At 36.0% G+C, this 13,975-nt stretch overlaps 1 protein-coding gene across 3 annotated transcripts in view; it reads right to left on the bottom strand.

Moving 5' to 3' along the window:
* LOC145688202 (putative imidazolonepropionase) overlaps positions 1 to 13,975 on the bottom strand; it is a 135,258-nt gene that overhangs the window by 48,653 nt on the left and 72,630 nt on the right. For all 3 annotated transcript variants that reach the window (XM_081762084.1, XM_081762085.1, XM_081762083.1), the window contains exon 5: positions 797 to 1,022. In XM_081762084.1, coding sequence (XP_081618210.1) covers positions 797 to 1,022 — 226 coding nt within the window. The remainder of the gene's footprint in view (positions 1 to 796; positions 1,023 to 13,975) is intronic.

Raw genomic sequence — 13,975 nt, 5'->3', positions numbered from 1 at the left:
TTATTTACACTATGCAGTATTTGTATTCACAGCTTGTGCCCCTCTTCAATGTCTTATTCAGATTAAACTTTTCTTTTTGCCCCTCAGTAAACATTTGATTGATTTAATTGTCATACTGTCCACGGATGGAGCGCAGGAATGCCAGACTCGAAAAATAGGTATACATTTACTTTCCTGACAGATAATACCAAATTGTCATATGCATTCTGTTATTAAGTACAATAAGTAATAATATGAAATAATATGCTCACAGTGTGATTTGAATCAAAGATCTTTGATAAACAGTGAAAACACTGCAATGGTACGTGGAGATAGGCTATCAAGAGCTCACTTTGTGAATTTATGTAAAGGAACGGCTGAGCAATACTTATCAGTTCGCATGATCCCAGCTTCATATTCTCTTTTGTTCTTTGCTCATGTTTGAAATATTGAACGTATAGAAATTTCCAAGTAATAGTCTGTTAGTACTTTTGTATGACAAATAATAACTGAAATTCCCTAGAAAAAATATTAATTTTCTTTACGTTTTTGCTACTTATGATATGACATTTGTTAGAGCAAAAAGAAATATAAAAACGCTATGGTTTGTTTTTTTAATGCAGTGCAACCTTAAGTATCTTCTGTAATATCCCTTAACAATTAACGAGATTATAATAATTTCTTCACAAAGCACGGGACAGTAATCAACACATTCAAGAATTATTACATCTTGAAATTAATGTATATATCCACTTCACAAACAGGTTTTAGAATATTCAATCTCTTCCTTATTTTCATTTAAATAAAAATCATATACCTCAGCACCTCCTAAAGGATGCAGTTCGTCGCTGTGGAAATTGATCATCAGTCCAATATTCTTCCCAGCTTGGAGAATTTTCTTGGTTTGTTCTGTTGTAAAAACACCGTTTTCACAAAACACGTCAATGTTGTCCACATTTAATGTTCCAGCTACCATTAGTTTCTGTAATTCTGGTATTTGTTCTTCCACAATGTTTTCAGTGGCTTCCGCTGAAGTTTTACCCCTTCAATGAAAGGAATGTTTGGAAGACATTGTTGAAAAAATGAGAAAAAATGCAAATGATACAGTATATAAAAGAGGGAATGACATTTCATGCCAGAACGAAGTGGTTGGCGGAGGCTATAAGAATTTAGGATTTAGGATTTAGATTTCTGGGATTTCGGCATCTATGGCCATGTTAGCCCGTTACGTATGAGAGATGACGTCTCTTGGCGAGCACACTGTCCGGGGAAAGGAAAGGAAAAAAGGATTGGGGAAGGAAGGAAGTAGCCTAGGACCTATATGTTAGGTACCACCCAGACATATGTCTGGTGTGAATGAGGAAAACCCAGAAAAACCTCATTCAGGATGGCTGGCCTGAAAAAGCTTTTTACACTTTTTCGACCGAGTGGCCCCTACGGGAATCGAAGCCGGGACCACTCGCACCAAGGGTGCGGGAGGCTATAAGTTTCTAAACTTACCTGTAGTAACAGAATACAGGGTTAGTTCATTACTATTTCATTAAGAAATGTATCCACACAGTAGATTCCACTTATGGAACACTTATTACGGCTAGACTTAATAACATTTTATAATTACTCGCCGCCAACCACAGAAGTTTGTGGGAATATGTAGGGGAAACAAATCCTTAAAAATTCTCAGCTGCTTTACATCAATAATTAACTCTTACAAGCATAATTCTCATTGTATCGTTTTTTTCTAGCTTGCTAGTTGAATAATAATAATAATAATAATAATAATAATAATAATAATAATAATAATAATAATAATAATAATAATAATAATAATAATAATAATAATGACTTTCAGAAGAAACTACTCATGACACAATTCTGTATGAAATATGAACAAAATCGGCCGGTCAGGTGTCGAGAAACCGACCGAAAATAATTTAGCCTCAAGAATAAACTACCCCCGTTGGTGAATTGGCCCGCCAGCCAACTGGACCATTGTTCGGTGCACATTACTTTGTGATGCTCTCAAAAAATTATTTTAATATCAAAAATAAAATGAATAAACTTTCCTGAAAGACTTATTTACATCATTTGTCTTACTAATATAAAACGAAATCATGTCTGTTGTTCTATATGGTTGCGAAACATGGTCATTTACACTGAAAGAAGAACGTAAGCTGAAAGTATTTGAGAACAAGGTCCTGAGACGAATATTCAGAACCAAGAGAAATGAGAATGGGGGATGGCGGAAACTTCATAACGAGGAATTGCATAAGTTATACTTTTTTACCAAACATTGCTTGGAACATCAAGTCCAGGAGGCTTAGGTGGGCAGAAGACCTAGACGCAGACGGGAGGACAATATTAAGATGAATCTCGCAGAAATAGGAATACGGAGTAGAAACTGGATCCAGTTGGCTAAGGATAAACGTCAATAGAAAGCTTTTGTGAGCGCAGCATTGAACCGCCGGGTTCCTAGACCATAGAGTTAGTTTTTGTTAATTTAGTTAGCGTACTATTAATTAAAAATCCTGAATGGTTAACATGATGAAACATCAGCATTATTCTTACATTTTAATAAAATCAAATTGCTCTTCTTGGCAAAAGCAAGGTTGCTACAAAATTTAGCTTCAACTAGTTTATTAGATCCTAATTTAAAGCATAGCTAACAATCAAATGACTTTGATTTTAATATCTTCTTCGATTTCTTCATATCAGTGTTCTCATGTTTAATTAGAATAGGGTCCACTAATAACAGTTTCAGTGTATCACGAATTACTTGATACTACTTAAGAAAACACACAGTACAACAGAAGATAGGTTACCAAGCCAAGTACTTATTTTATTTTATTATTATTTTTAAGCTGCTTTGCTGAAAGAATTATCTTTTAAGATTCTGATTTTAAAAAGGAACGAAAGAGAAGAAACGAATCTTGAGTATGCAAATCAAAATATATTACTCATGTTAGCACTTCAAGATTTGGTTTACTTTCTAATCTATCATTGCTTATTCTAACATATAGTAACGTTATTGTTTCATGAAGGCTGTAGTACTGACACTGCAAGCACCGTGATTTTACTGTTTCTTGAGATATTCAACCCTTTTAGTATCGAAAACCACTTTTCCCCTGAACCTCTTATGCAACATATGGACAGGTATATATATATATATATATATATATATATATATATATATATATATATATATATATATATATATATATATATATACAGGATGTTTCAAAACAACACCGACAAAAAATGGAGAGAAACTGTTCTCAAGCACCACAGGTTTCTTCGCTTCCTCCGACAAACGAAGCTTTTGCAGAAAACATCAAACATGCACATTTGCAAACATGTGTGTGGAAAAGTGAATTTTTGCCACATTCACCTAAACCAGACCCAATTATGTATGTATACTATAATGACACTGTTCAGAAAACTTTACTGCCGTTAAATTTGCGAGAAGATGTGCCCTTAGCACCCTCTGAGATACTAAATCTGAATTAATGCCCTTATGAAAGCTATGAATATGCAAAATGTATCGTTGTAATTGTAGAGATTCTTCTTTAGCATGTATTTTCTTCTGTGTCTGTAACAATATTGGATGTTACAGTTCTCAAGAATATCTAGATGCAGTTACAAAGAAGAGGCTTTATCAAAGTATAAAACAACTCTCTCAAACGAGAGAAAAGTTTTAAAATTTCCATGTTGCCCACCAACCTATGGCTAAGGTGAACAACAACAAGAAGACGACAGTCCTTAACATGTCGTGCAGTTTCAGACAAGCTTGGAAATAGTACTGATGAGGAGTACAGTGAAATGTTATATTTTTGTGAAATATTTTAAAAGCTCGTCAGGAAGTTTATATTGGTAAATAAGAATTAAAGATTTAAAGATTAAAAAGCTATTAATATGATTTTTTAGTTGTCTGAGGAAAATAATTCCTTTAAATAATCGAAAGAAAATATATATTCAGGTTTGTTTTCATTAGGTTGTATTATATACATTATAGATAACCTACATTTTTCACGCACTGAAAGTGAACTTTCTTTTGCATATGTAAACAAACATGTATGAAATATGTTTAATCAAAGTAAATGATATAAACAAGCATCATTTTTAATTACATACCAAAATGGAAGCACAGTTTCTGATGTATTTCTCAGCTTTTATTCAACCAATTTGTACCAAATTTTGAGGGTAGGCTTTTATAGCTATCTAGTCATGCCCCTCAAAATTTGAAATAGATCCATTGAATAGAGACTGAAAAAGAGCCAGGAAACGGTTACATTATGGAGGTCATACTGTATATTAAAGATAAAGTTCGGACATTTGTAATTTTGTAAAGCAATTTTTAACTACAATAGAAGTAAATACGCAAATAAACAATACTTGTAGGCAAAATGAATTCATTATCTATCGGAAGGAAGTTACAGAATGCAAATCAGATACCAATTACAGAAATTATCGTCCATTGTTTGGAACTTGTCGTTTTAAACTTCACGACTATTATGACGATGCAAAAATTACATCACCGCTCGAATTACCCAAGAGTGCCGAGGTGGTATCACTAAATTTTGAGAAGCTTTTACACCCATCATTCAGAAAATGCAAAGAAAATATCTTAATACGCTAACTTCGGGTTCAGCTGATTTCAGGCTTTTGACTGCCGGACTAATACAGAATTTGGAATAAAAAAAATGAGGGCTCTAATCTAAAAAATCACAGATTGGCCCTGTGGGGCCCACACAAGGCCGCACACATTTTGAAAGGCACGGGCACCCGATAGTTCTATTGATATCCTGCAACTTTAGTATGTTTTAAATTTTCAGAAAAAAACATTCTAACCAAGATATTTTGCCGTTCCGGAACATTTCACACTACTCACCCTAATAGATTTTCCGGCCCTGTAGGGTCTGGTACTCACATCCTACAGCTTTGAGCAGTACATATCCTGATTTAGTTTGTCCTGTAGATACCGAATTTAGAATAAAAATGGGGGCTCTAATTTGAAAAATCACAGATGGGCCCCGTGGGCCCACATGGAGCCGCACACATTTTGACGGGCACGAGTTTTCGATAGGTCTGTTGATATCCTGCAACTTTTGTATATTTCAAATTTTCAGAAAAACGCATTCTAACGAAGATATTTAGCCGTTCCGGAACTTTTGACAAGCACTGGGTATATATATTATATACAGGATATTTCAAAACAATACCGACAACGTTTGGGAGGTGATTCCTGACACCAAAATCAGACGAAAAGTATAGACCAACCTGGGTGCACAAATGCTTCCTTTCGGACTTACAGGCTGCCGAAAACATGAAAAAATAATTAATTTTAAAGATCCATAGCTCCAAAACTATGGGACCTATGCTGTCGGGTCAAGACTTCACTTAGGAATTAATATATGGTCTATCCAAAAATACGTGTTTCAGAATCCTAAGGTACTCACGCAACAATTTTTGTACAGGCAGTTTGGTTACGGGCATATAATCTGAAGTACTCACTAACTACCTCTATAAAAATTGTTGCGAAAGTACTGCAGGATTCTGAAGCATGTATTTTTAGATAGAGGACATATTAGTTCCTTAGTAAAGTCTTGACCCGACTTCGGTAGGCCCCATAGTTTTGGACCTATGGACCTTTAAAGTTCTTTTTTCACGTTTTCGGCGGTCTATAACTCCGAAAGGAAGCATTTGTGCACCCAGGTTGGTCTATACTTTTTGTCTTATCTCGGTGTCAGGAATAACCTCCCAAACGTTGTCGGTATTGTTTTGAAATATCCTGTATATAATATATATACCCAGTGCTTGTCAAAAGTTCCGGAACGGCTAAATATCTTCGTTAGAATGCGTTTTTCTGAAAATTTGAAATATACAAAAGTTGCAGGATATCAACAGACCTATCGAAAACTCGTGCCCGTCAAAATGTGTGCGGCTCCATGTGGGCCCACGGGGCCCATCTGTGATTTTTCAAATTAGAGCCCCCATTTTTATTCTAAATTCGGTATCTACAGGACAAACTAAATCAGGATATGTACTGCTCAAAGCTGTAGGATGTGAGTACCAGACCCTACAGGGCCGGAAAATCTATTAGGGTGAGTAGTGTGAAATGTTCCGGAACGGCAAAATATCTTGGTTAGAATGTTTTTTTCTGAAAATTTAAAACATACTAAAGTTGCAGGATATCAATAGAACTATCGGGTGCCCGTGCCTTTCAAAATGTGTGCGGCCTTGTGTGGGCCCCACAGGGCCAATCTGTGATTTTTTAGATTAGAGCCCTCATTTTTTTTATTCCAAATTCTGTATTAGTCCGGCAGTCAAAAGCCTGAAATCAGCTGAACCCGAAGTTAGCGTATTAAGATATTTTCTTTGCATTTTCTGAATGATGGGTGTAAAAGCTTCTCAAAATTTAGTGATACCACCTCGGCACTCTTGGGTAATTCGAGCGGTGATGTAATTTTTGCATCGTCATAATAGTCGTGAAGTTTAAAACGACAAGTTCCAAACAATGGACGATAATTTCTGTAATTGGTATCTGATTTGCATTCTGTAACTTCCTTCCGATAGATAATGAATTCATTTTGCCTACAAGTATTGTTTATTTGCGTATTTACTTCTATTGTAGTTAAAAATTGCTTTACAAAATTACAAATGTCCGAACTTTATCTTTAATATACAGTATGACCTCCATAATGTAACCGTTTCCTGGCTCTTTTTCAGTCTCTATTCAATGGATCTATTTCAAATTTTGAGGGGCATGACTAGATAGCTATAAAAGCCTACCCTCAAAATTTGGTACAAATTGGTTGAATAAAAGCTGAGAAATACATCAGAAACTGTGCTTCCATTTTGGTATGTAATTAAAAATGATGCTTGTTTATATCATTTACTTTGATTAAACATATTTCATACATGTTTGTTTACATATGCAAAAGAAAGTTCACTTTCAGTGCGTGAAAAATGTAGGTTATCTATAATGTATATAATACAACCTAATGAAAACAAACCTGAATATATATTTTCTTTCGATTATTTAAAGGAATTATTTTCCTCAGACAACTAAAAAATCATATTAATAGCTTTTTAATCTTTAAATCTTTAATTCTTATTTACCAATATAAACTTCCTGACGAGCTTTTAAAATATTTCACAAAAATATAACATTTCACTGTACTCCTCATCAGTACTATTTCCAAGCTTGTCTGAAACTGCACGACATGTTAAGGACTGTCGTCTTCTTGTTGTTGTTCACCTTAGCCATAGGTTGGTGGGCAACATGGAAATTTTAAAACTTTTCTCTCGTTTGAGAGAGTTGTTTTATACTTTGATAAAGCCTCTTCTTTGTAACTGCATCTAGATATTCTTGAGAACTGTAACATCCAATATTGTTACAGACACAGAAGAAAATACATGCTAAAGAAGAATCTCTACAATTACAACGATACATTTTGCATATTCATAGCTTTCATAAGGGCATTAATTCAGATTTAGTATCTCAGAGGGTGCTAAGGGCACATCTTCTCGCAAATTTAACGGCAGTAAAGTTTTCTGAACAGTGTCATTATAGTATACATACATAATTGGGTCTGGTTTAGGTGAATGTGGCAAAAATTCACTTTTCCACACACATGTTTGCAAATGTGCATGTTTGATGTTTTCTGCAAAAGCTTCGTTTGTCGGAGGAAGCGAAGAAACCTGTGGTGCTTGAGAACAGTTTCTCTCCATTTTTTTTCATGCCACAGTTTTATTCGTGCCTCTTTAGTAGTTGTACAGCTCCCTTCATCATAGCATTTTGTCACAAATAGTGAAGCTTGCTCTAGAACACTGGAAATTGGTGTTCTGTGGTCGCCCCGTAATGACAGGGAATATCCATACTTAATGGTTTTAACAACTTTTCCTTTACCGATATGAAAGTATAAAGCTGTCGTGTCACAACCACTGAGAGCATGAGCTGTCAAAATATTTGGAATGATTTTCCAATGTTGCAATATAGTTGCATCAATATCTACAGTCCAGGAATTTTAGTCAAAAATGGGTGTTTCTTCGGAAAAATTAGAAGCCAAGGTTTTTCTTCACAAAAACGTTCATTAGGTCATTCTAAATGACATATCAAAAGTCCCCGACTGTCTGCTGTACGCTTCCTCTTTTTTCAGGTGGTGGAAATGGGGGAGGAAAACACAATTTAAAATACTATCAAATTCAGCTTATTTGCATGTTAACCTATATATTCCGATTAAAAAAAACAAAATTTACCGGGAACGCTTAGCACATTCGCTCGTAAATGTTTCACAGGAAGTCCCAAAGAATATCGGGTCGGGTTTCGGAAATATGACGTCATCAAAATTGCCGACGCCAGAATTTGTAGTGTTTTGTGGGAATGGTTATAACTTCCCGCAGAATAGTGGTAAGACCGTCGTTTTTGTTTCAGATTGAAGATAATTACTTACCAAATGTACGGAATGAAACGTGCTGTCTGCATCGTTAACTTCTTTCGAGATACAATAACAAAAAAAAATAGTTTTTGAGTACCTGCTTTTAAGTGTAAATGCAAATAACTCAGTAATCATAAAATATTTCAAAATATATCTTCAAATAAAGTTTGTAGAACATTATAAAGCTTACGAGAATAAACTATTAGATCCGCAGAAGGAAAGGATGAGAGTTGTGCAGAAGGCAGCCGAAATCATACGTCAAGATATACGTTCTGCATCATGTGATTTACTTACCCTCGCAGTACTGAATTGTTCTCTAATGTCAACGCCAGTGTACCTGAGTTATTAATCTCTCTGACAAAGGAAATCATCTTAACAAACAGAAAGGGTTCTACAGAGCTTTTGAAAAGAAAGTCAACTGCCATATGTCATAGCATTATATCCGCGGTTCGTCCTCGGTCCTTTATAGCACCTGTACTCCTTGGAGTATCCGTTCATTTACATAGATACTTTGGCTCCAGACGTCTAATAGAAATTTTATCATCCTTAGGATCCTCTTCTTCTTATAAAGAAACAGTCCTGTATGAATCTTCCAATGTGATGCATCATCAGCCTTCAATCTCTTCCCCTGAAGAAGGCTGTTTCATTCAGTATGTTGGTGACAACGCAGATCATAATGTTGCAACAATTGATGGCATGAGTACATTTCATTCAATGGGAATCATCCGAATTGTTGCTCCCCATGATAAAGTTAATGATTCTCTAGATAATGTACCAAGAGATCCTAAGTGCCTCAGAAATAACTAAAACAACACAAATACCAATCAAGATTTACGAAAACCGGGGTGTTCGAGGACTTAAAAACATTATTGTGGAACAGCTTGATTGCAGCGCAACACTTATGTCTTCGAAATGCGGATGTCTTGTGGTTTTATGCTAAATATAAGGAAGTACGCGCATTCCTGGGTGGAGTGGAGACATGGAGTTGTTGACACAACAGGAAAACCACTACAAATCACGTGTCATGTTTTTGCCATTTGTGAACAGTCCTGCAAGCGACTACAACACAATTTACAACACTTTACAATATGTTCTCGAAGATATGGGCACAATAGTTGGGTAATAACCTTTGACCAGCCCCTTTATATTAAAGCAAGGGAAATCGTTGCTTCATCCGATGGAAATTCTGGGATATCCAAAATAGGGGTCAGACTAGGAGGTTTCATATGTGCATATCCTTTCTTGGATCAATTGGTTTCATCATGGCTGGCAGTGGACTCAAAGAAGTGTTGAGTACTATTTACGCTTCTCATTCTGTTGACAAAATGTTGATGGGCCATGCTTTTTCTCGAGCTGTCAGAGGTCATACAATTCTGCTAATAGCTCTGTCTAAAATAATTTTCAATGAATTGTCGTTGTCCAGTGAAGAACAACAATTTATGGAAGCCAACCTACAGGACCTATATGAAACAACACCTTTATTTTCAACAGTAGAAGAGCTATGATTCCTCAGTGATATTAAAAGTAAGTATTAAGATAAGTGTTCCCAACTAAAAGAGAGAGGTCCAACTACACAATCATGGATCCAGTATTTAGATATGGTGTTAATCCTCAAAGAGTTTATTAGGGCAGAGAGGATGGGTGATTTGAAGGCATATTTGTCTGCAGTGAAGAGGATGATTCCGTATTTCCACGCCGCAGGACATTTTTTGTGCGCTAAAAGTACCAACTTGTTTGTACAAGACATGGTAAAGTTGAAGAACATAATCGATGGAGACACCTGTAGAAAATTTACTGCAGACTTTTTCACTGTTAAGCACTCAGACAAATTTTTAGTGGAATTCCAACAGATATGGTAATAGAACATCACTCATGATGTCTTCTAAGATGCGAGTACGCTTTGTGCATGGAAGAAGTACAAAAAAGAGTGTTTTGACTAAGTTTGTTGTTGGTTTGTTAAGTGCGAGCAACATTTCTGAAGGACTAGAAAACTTTTGTGGGATTTCGTTTGCAAGTGAAGAACAGCATGTAGATGCACGAGAGTCTCGAATCAAACGGGACCAAAAAGATGTTAGGAAAGTATCAGAGTGATTCAGTGCCCACAACCCTTTCCCAAATGTACAAGTGAGCATGTCTATAGCAACAGGGGTTATAGGTAATGTGGAGAAGATAAACTGCTACGATGCACTGAACATTGCAGCAACCATGATGGAAAGAAAAGTTGGTGACAATTTTCATGACAAAATATTCTCGTACTGATAGGGTTCTTTCTCTTCAAACAGTGAACAGTCACCTCACGGTACATGATGTTACTGTGCCTGTCGATCCACTGCTGCTGTTTCAACGATTCACCGTAATCAAGAGATCAGATGATGACCTTCGAGCATGTTTAAATTTCGAATTGGCTCCTTACCCCATGGCTCTTTTTGATGAAACTGGAATGAGAAAAACGAAGAAATCAATCTTATTCAACATCTTCAACCCGATCGACGTTCATCCTGATCTCGGAAACGCAAACTACGTCGTTGATGGAGGGTTCCTTCTTCATCGAGTGGTGTGGCGTCAAAACGATTCTTTCATGGATATTTGTGATAAATATGTGGCATATGTGGAAAAACACTTCGGTCAAAACACTGTCATCGTATTTGATGGATATGGCAATCCTCAGTAAAAATGTAAAAGGCATGCAGCAACTTCGACAGTGATCAAAAGCAGCATCAACAACAATTATATTTGATGAAAACATGGTTGCGACTACGAGCCAAGAAAACTTTCTCGCCAATGCAAACAACAAAAGTAGGTTGATTAGTTTGCTCACTGATAAATTCAAGGCTGCCAATATTGGTGTCAAACAAGCAGAGAATGATGCTGATGTCCTCATTGTAGAAACCGCACTCACGATATCAAAAATTAATTCTAATTCTACAGTTATTGTTGGTGAGGATATTGATTTGTTAGTAATGATGACAGCTCGAACTCCGCCGAATTTAGAATTTTTTTCTTGAAGCCAGGAAAAGGAAAGACAGAGCGGAAGATTTACTCATCAAGGAGTTTAGAAGGTGTATGCAAAAATCACATTTTATTTCTACATGCTTTTTCAGGCTGTGATGGAACATCTGCCATTTTTCAGAAGGGGAAATCAGGTTGTTTGAAATTATTACAAAAACGTCAAGATTTAAAACATGTCGTAAAATTTTTAATCGAAGTAATGTTTCCCATGCAGAAATAACTGAAAATGGCATACAGTTTTTTTTGGGTTTATACGGTGCATCTGCAAATGACATTTCACTAAATGATTACTGTTATCATTATTTTACCAAATCAGTGAAGTCTGTCGATTTAAAAGTCCTACCACCGACTTCAGCTGCAGCACAACAACATTTGTTTCGGGTTTATTACCACGTACAAACATGGCTCGGCAACCAACTAAATCCTGAGGAGTTGGGTTCGGTTATGAAAGACAATTTGTTAGTACCAATTCGATCAACGCAGCCACCTGCTCCACCATCCCTTTTAAAAACGATTTTCTGTTCATGTTTTAAAGGATACGGCAATGTGTGTGTATGTCGAAAGCAGGGTCTGTTCTGCTCCCTTGCTTGTGCAAATTGTCACGGACAATCTTGTTTGAATGTCACTCCAACGGAAGGAATCTCTGAACGTGAAATATTCATGGACGCCGAAGAAATAGAGGTGACAAACGAGGTGGACCTGCTATAATTACAATTATTATTTATCAATCAGCAAAGAAACTCAACAAGTAAACCATTTGAGGTAAGTTGAATAGTTTGCATTTCTTATTCATTATTACTCTCAATTTTACATTTCTCATTCTACAAAAGATAAGAATATATCGCCGAACGCTGTAAGTCCTCATTTTTGTATCTGTATCTGGGGGTGTGTGTGACTTACGGATTCTAATGCAATATTGAAACTTATATACAATTTTTTCAAAATTTTAAAGAAAAATAGGCTTATATTGTCTTTACAAGAGTCGGTCTATTAAATAAAACAACATACCTTCCTTACATTTTAAAATACAAAAAAAAAAAAAAAAAAAATGCAGGCACAGGTACGGTTGGAAAGTTTTGCAGCCTAATATCCTGTTAACCGGTTAACATGCAAATAAGCTTAATTTGATTGTATTTTAAATTGAGTTTTCCTCCCCCACTTCCACCTCCCGAAAAAAGAGGAAGCGTACAGCAGAAAGTCGGGGACTTTTGATATGTCATTTAGAATGACCTAATGAACGTTTTTGTGAAGAAAAACCTTGGCTTCTAATTTTTCCGAAGAAAAATGCTAAAGTTCCTGGACTACGACAGTTCGTCCATGCATTCGTGATTCCATTAACATTTCTGTTGTAATGTTTTCAAGGAAGTAGAAATGGACAAGCAAGAGGAAAACATCGGATATTACAGTTACTTGAGAGTCTCCAACCAGTGCAACTTTTACTGCTTGTTGCGCTAAGATATCAGCCTCTTCATGTGAAGTGATTATGTGATGTCTCTTTGCTACGTCTTTCAAGGAAATTTCGAAAGCAATATTTTCTGGACCAGTGAGAAACAGTTTATGCCATCCAGTATTTCTGTGGAATTTGAAATCTTGTGAGAGATCTTGGCAAATCAAATGGATAATTTGTTTTTTGTTCTCTGTCACACCCAGTACAACTTTTTGTGGAGGGAGAGGAGTTGTAAAATTCAATACATATACTCGAGATGCACCTGTTGCTTTTAATCTTCTTGCTGTATCTTTTGTACTGTATTCTCTGTACCGGTCAAAAACGAAATACACATCACCAGAATTTAATCTTCTCATTATGCTTAGTTTGAATTGGTCAATGAAATCACGCACTGTGACTTTTTCAGGCCACTTGATACACAACATAAGTGCTCCTTCATCAGTTATTGTTGTTCCTTGCTCCTGATGTTCAAATCTTTTGAACAAGTAACTTGTAACAGATTTTTTATGCTTGATTTACTTGTGCATAGTCTCATTTCACATGATTCTAAAAACATTGAAGTTGGAATTGGAGAATGTTTACAGGACAGCACCTGATATGTGTATATATTATTGAAGACCAATGGCTCTTGAGTATATTATGTTTGTGTCCAAGATTTCTGAGGTCCCAGTTTTACCTTTCTTCCTTTCTTTGGAGATTGTTACAATTTTCTTTGGAATTGGATTATAAAAGCTTGATCAATCATTTTCAAATTCTTTTATCATTTTCTTGTCAACTGCAACCGCTTCATGAATGTTGGCTGCCGACGGTGCTGCTTTGCCTGCAGCTATTCTTACGAAATTTTCTGGATATATTTCAGGATTCATTGGGTCAGTGAAGGGATACGCCTTTCACGATTTCCAAGCCTATCAGCTGCATAAGCCGAAATTCTTGATTTTACTTCCTCCCTGTGGGTACTCGAAGGGAAAGTTATATTTTGAAGTTGACTGGAGCTCTTATCTCTAATACCAGGGATCAGAGGCTTAATTCTCATTCGAATAATGTGTTTTTTACACTGCTGACCTCGTGATTTGGAATTATGTTAGGTTTATAGCTTTTAGCTTAA

The sequence above is a fragment of the Thermobia domestica genome, chromosome 6 (assembly GCF_964235325.1).
Source record: "Thermobia domestica chromosome 6, izTheDome1.hap1.1, whole genome shotgun sequence".
Taxonomy (NCBI): domain Eukaryota; kingdom Metazoa; phylum Arthropoda; class Insecta; order Zygentoma; family Lepismatidae; genus Thermobia; species Thermobia domestica.
The sequence above is the reverse complement of the archived record's forward strand: the minus strand, read 5'-3'. Positions and strand labels throughout refer to the sequence as shown.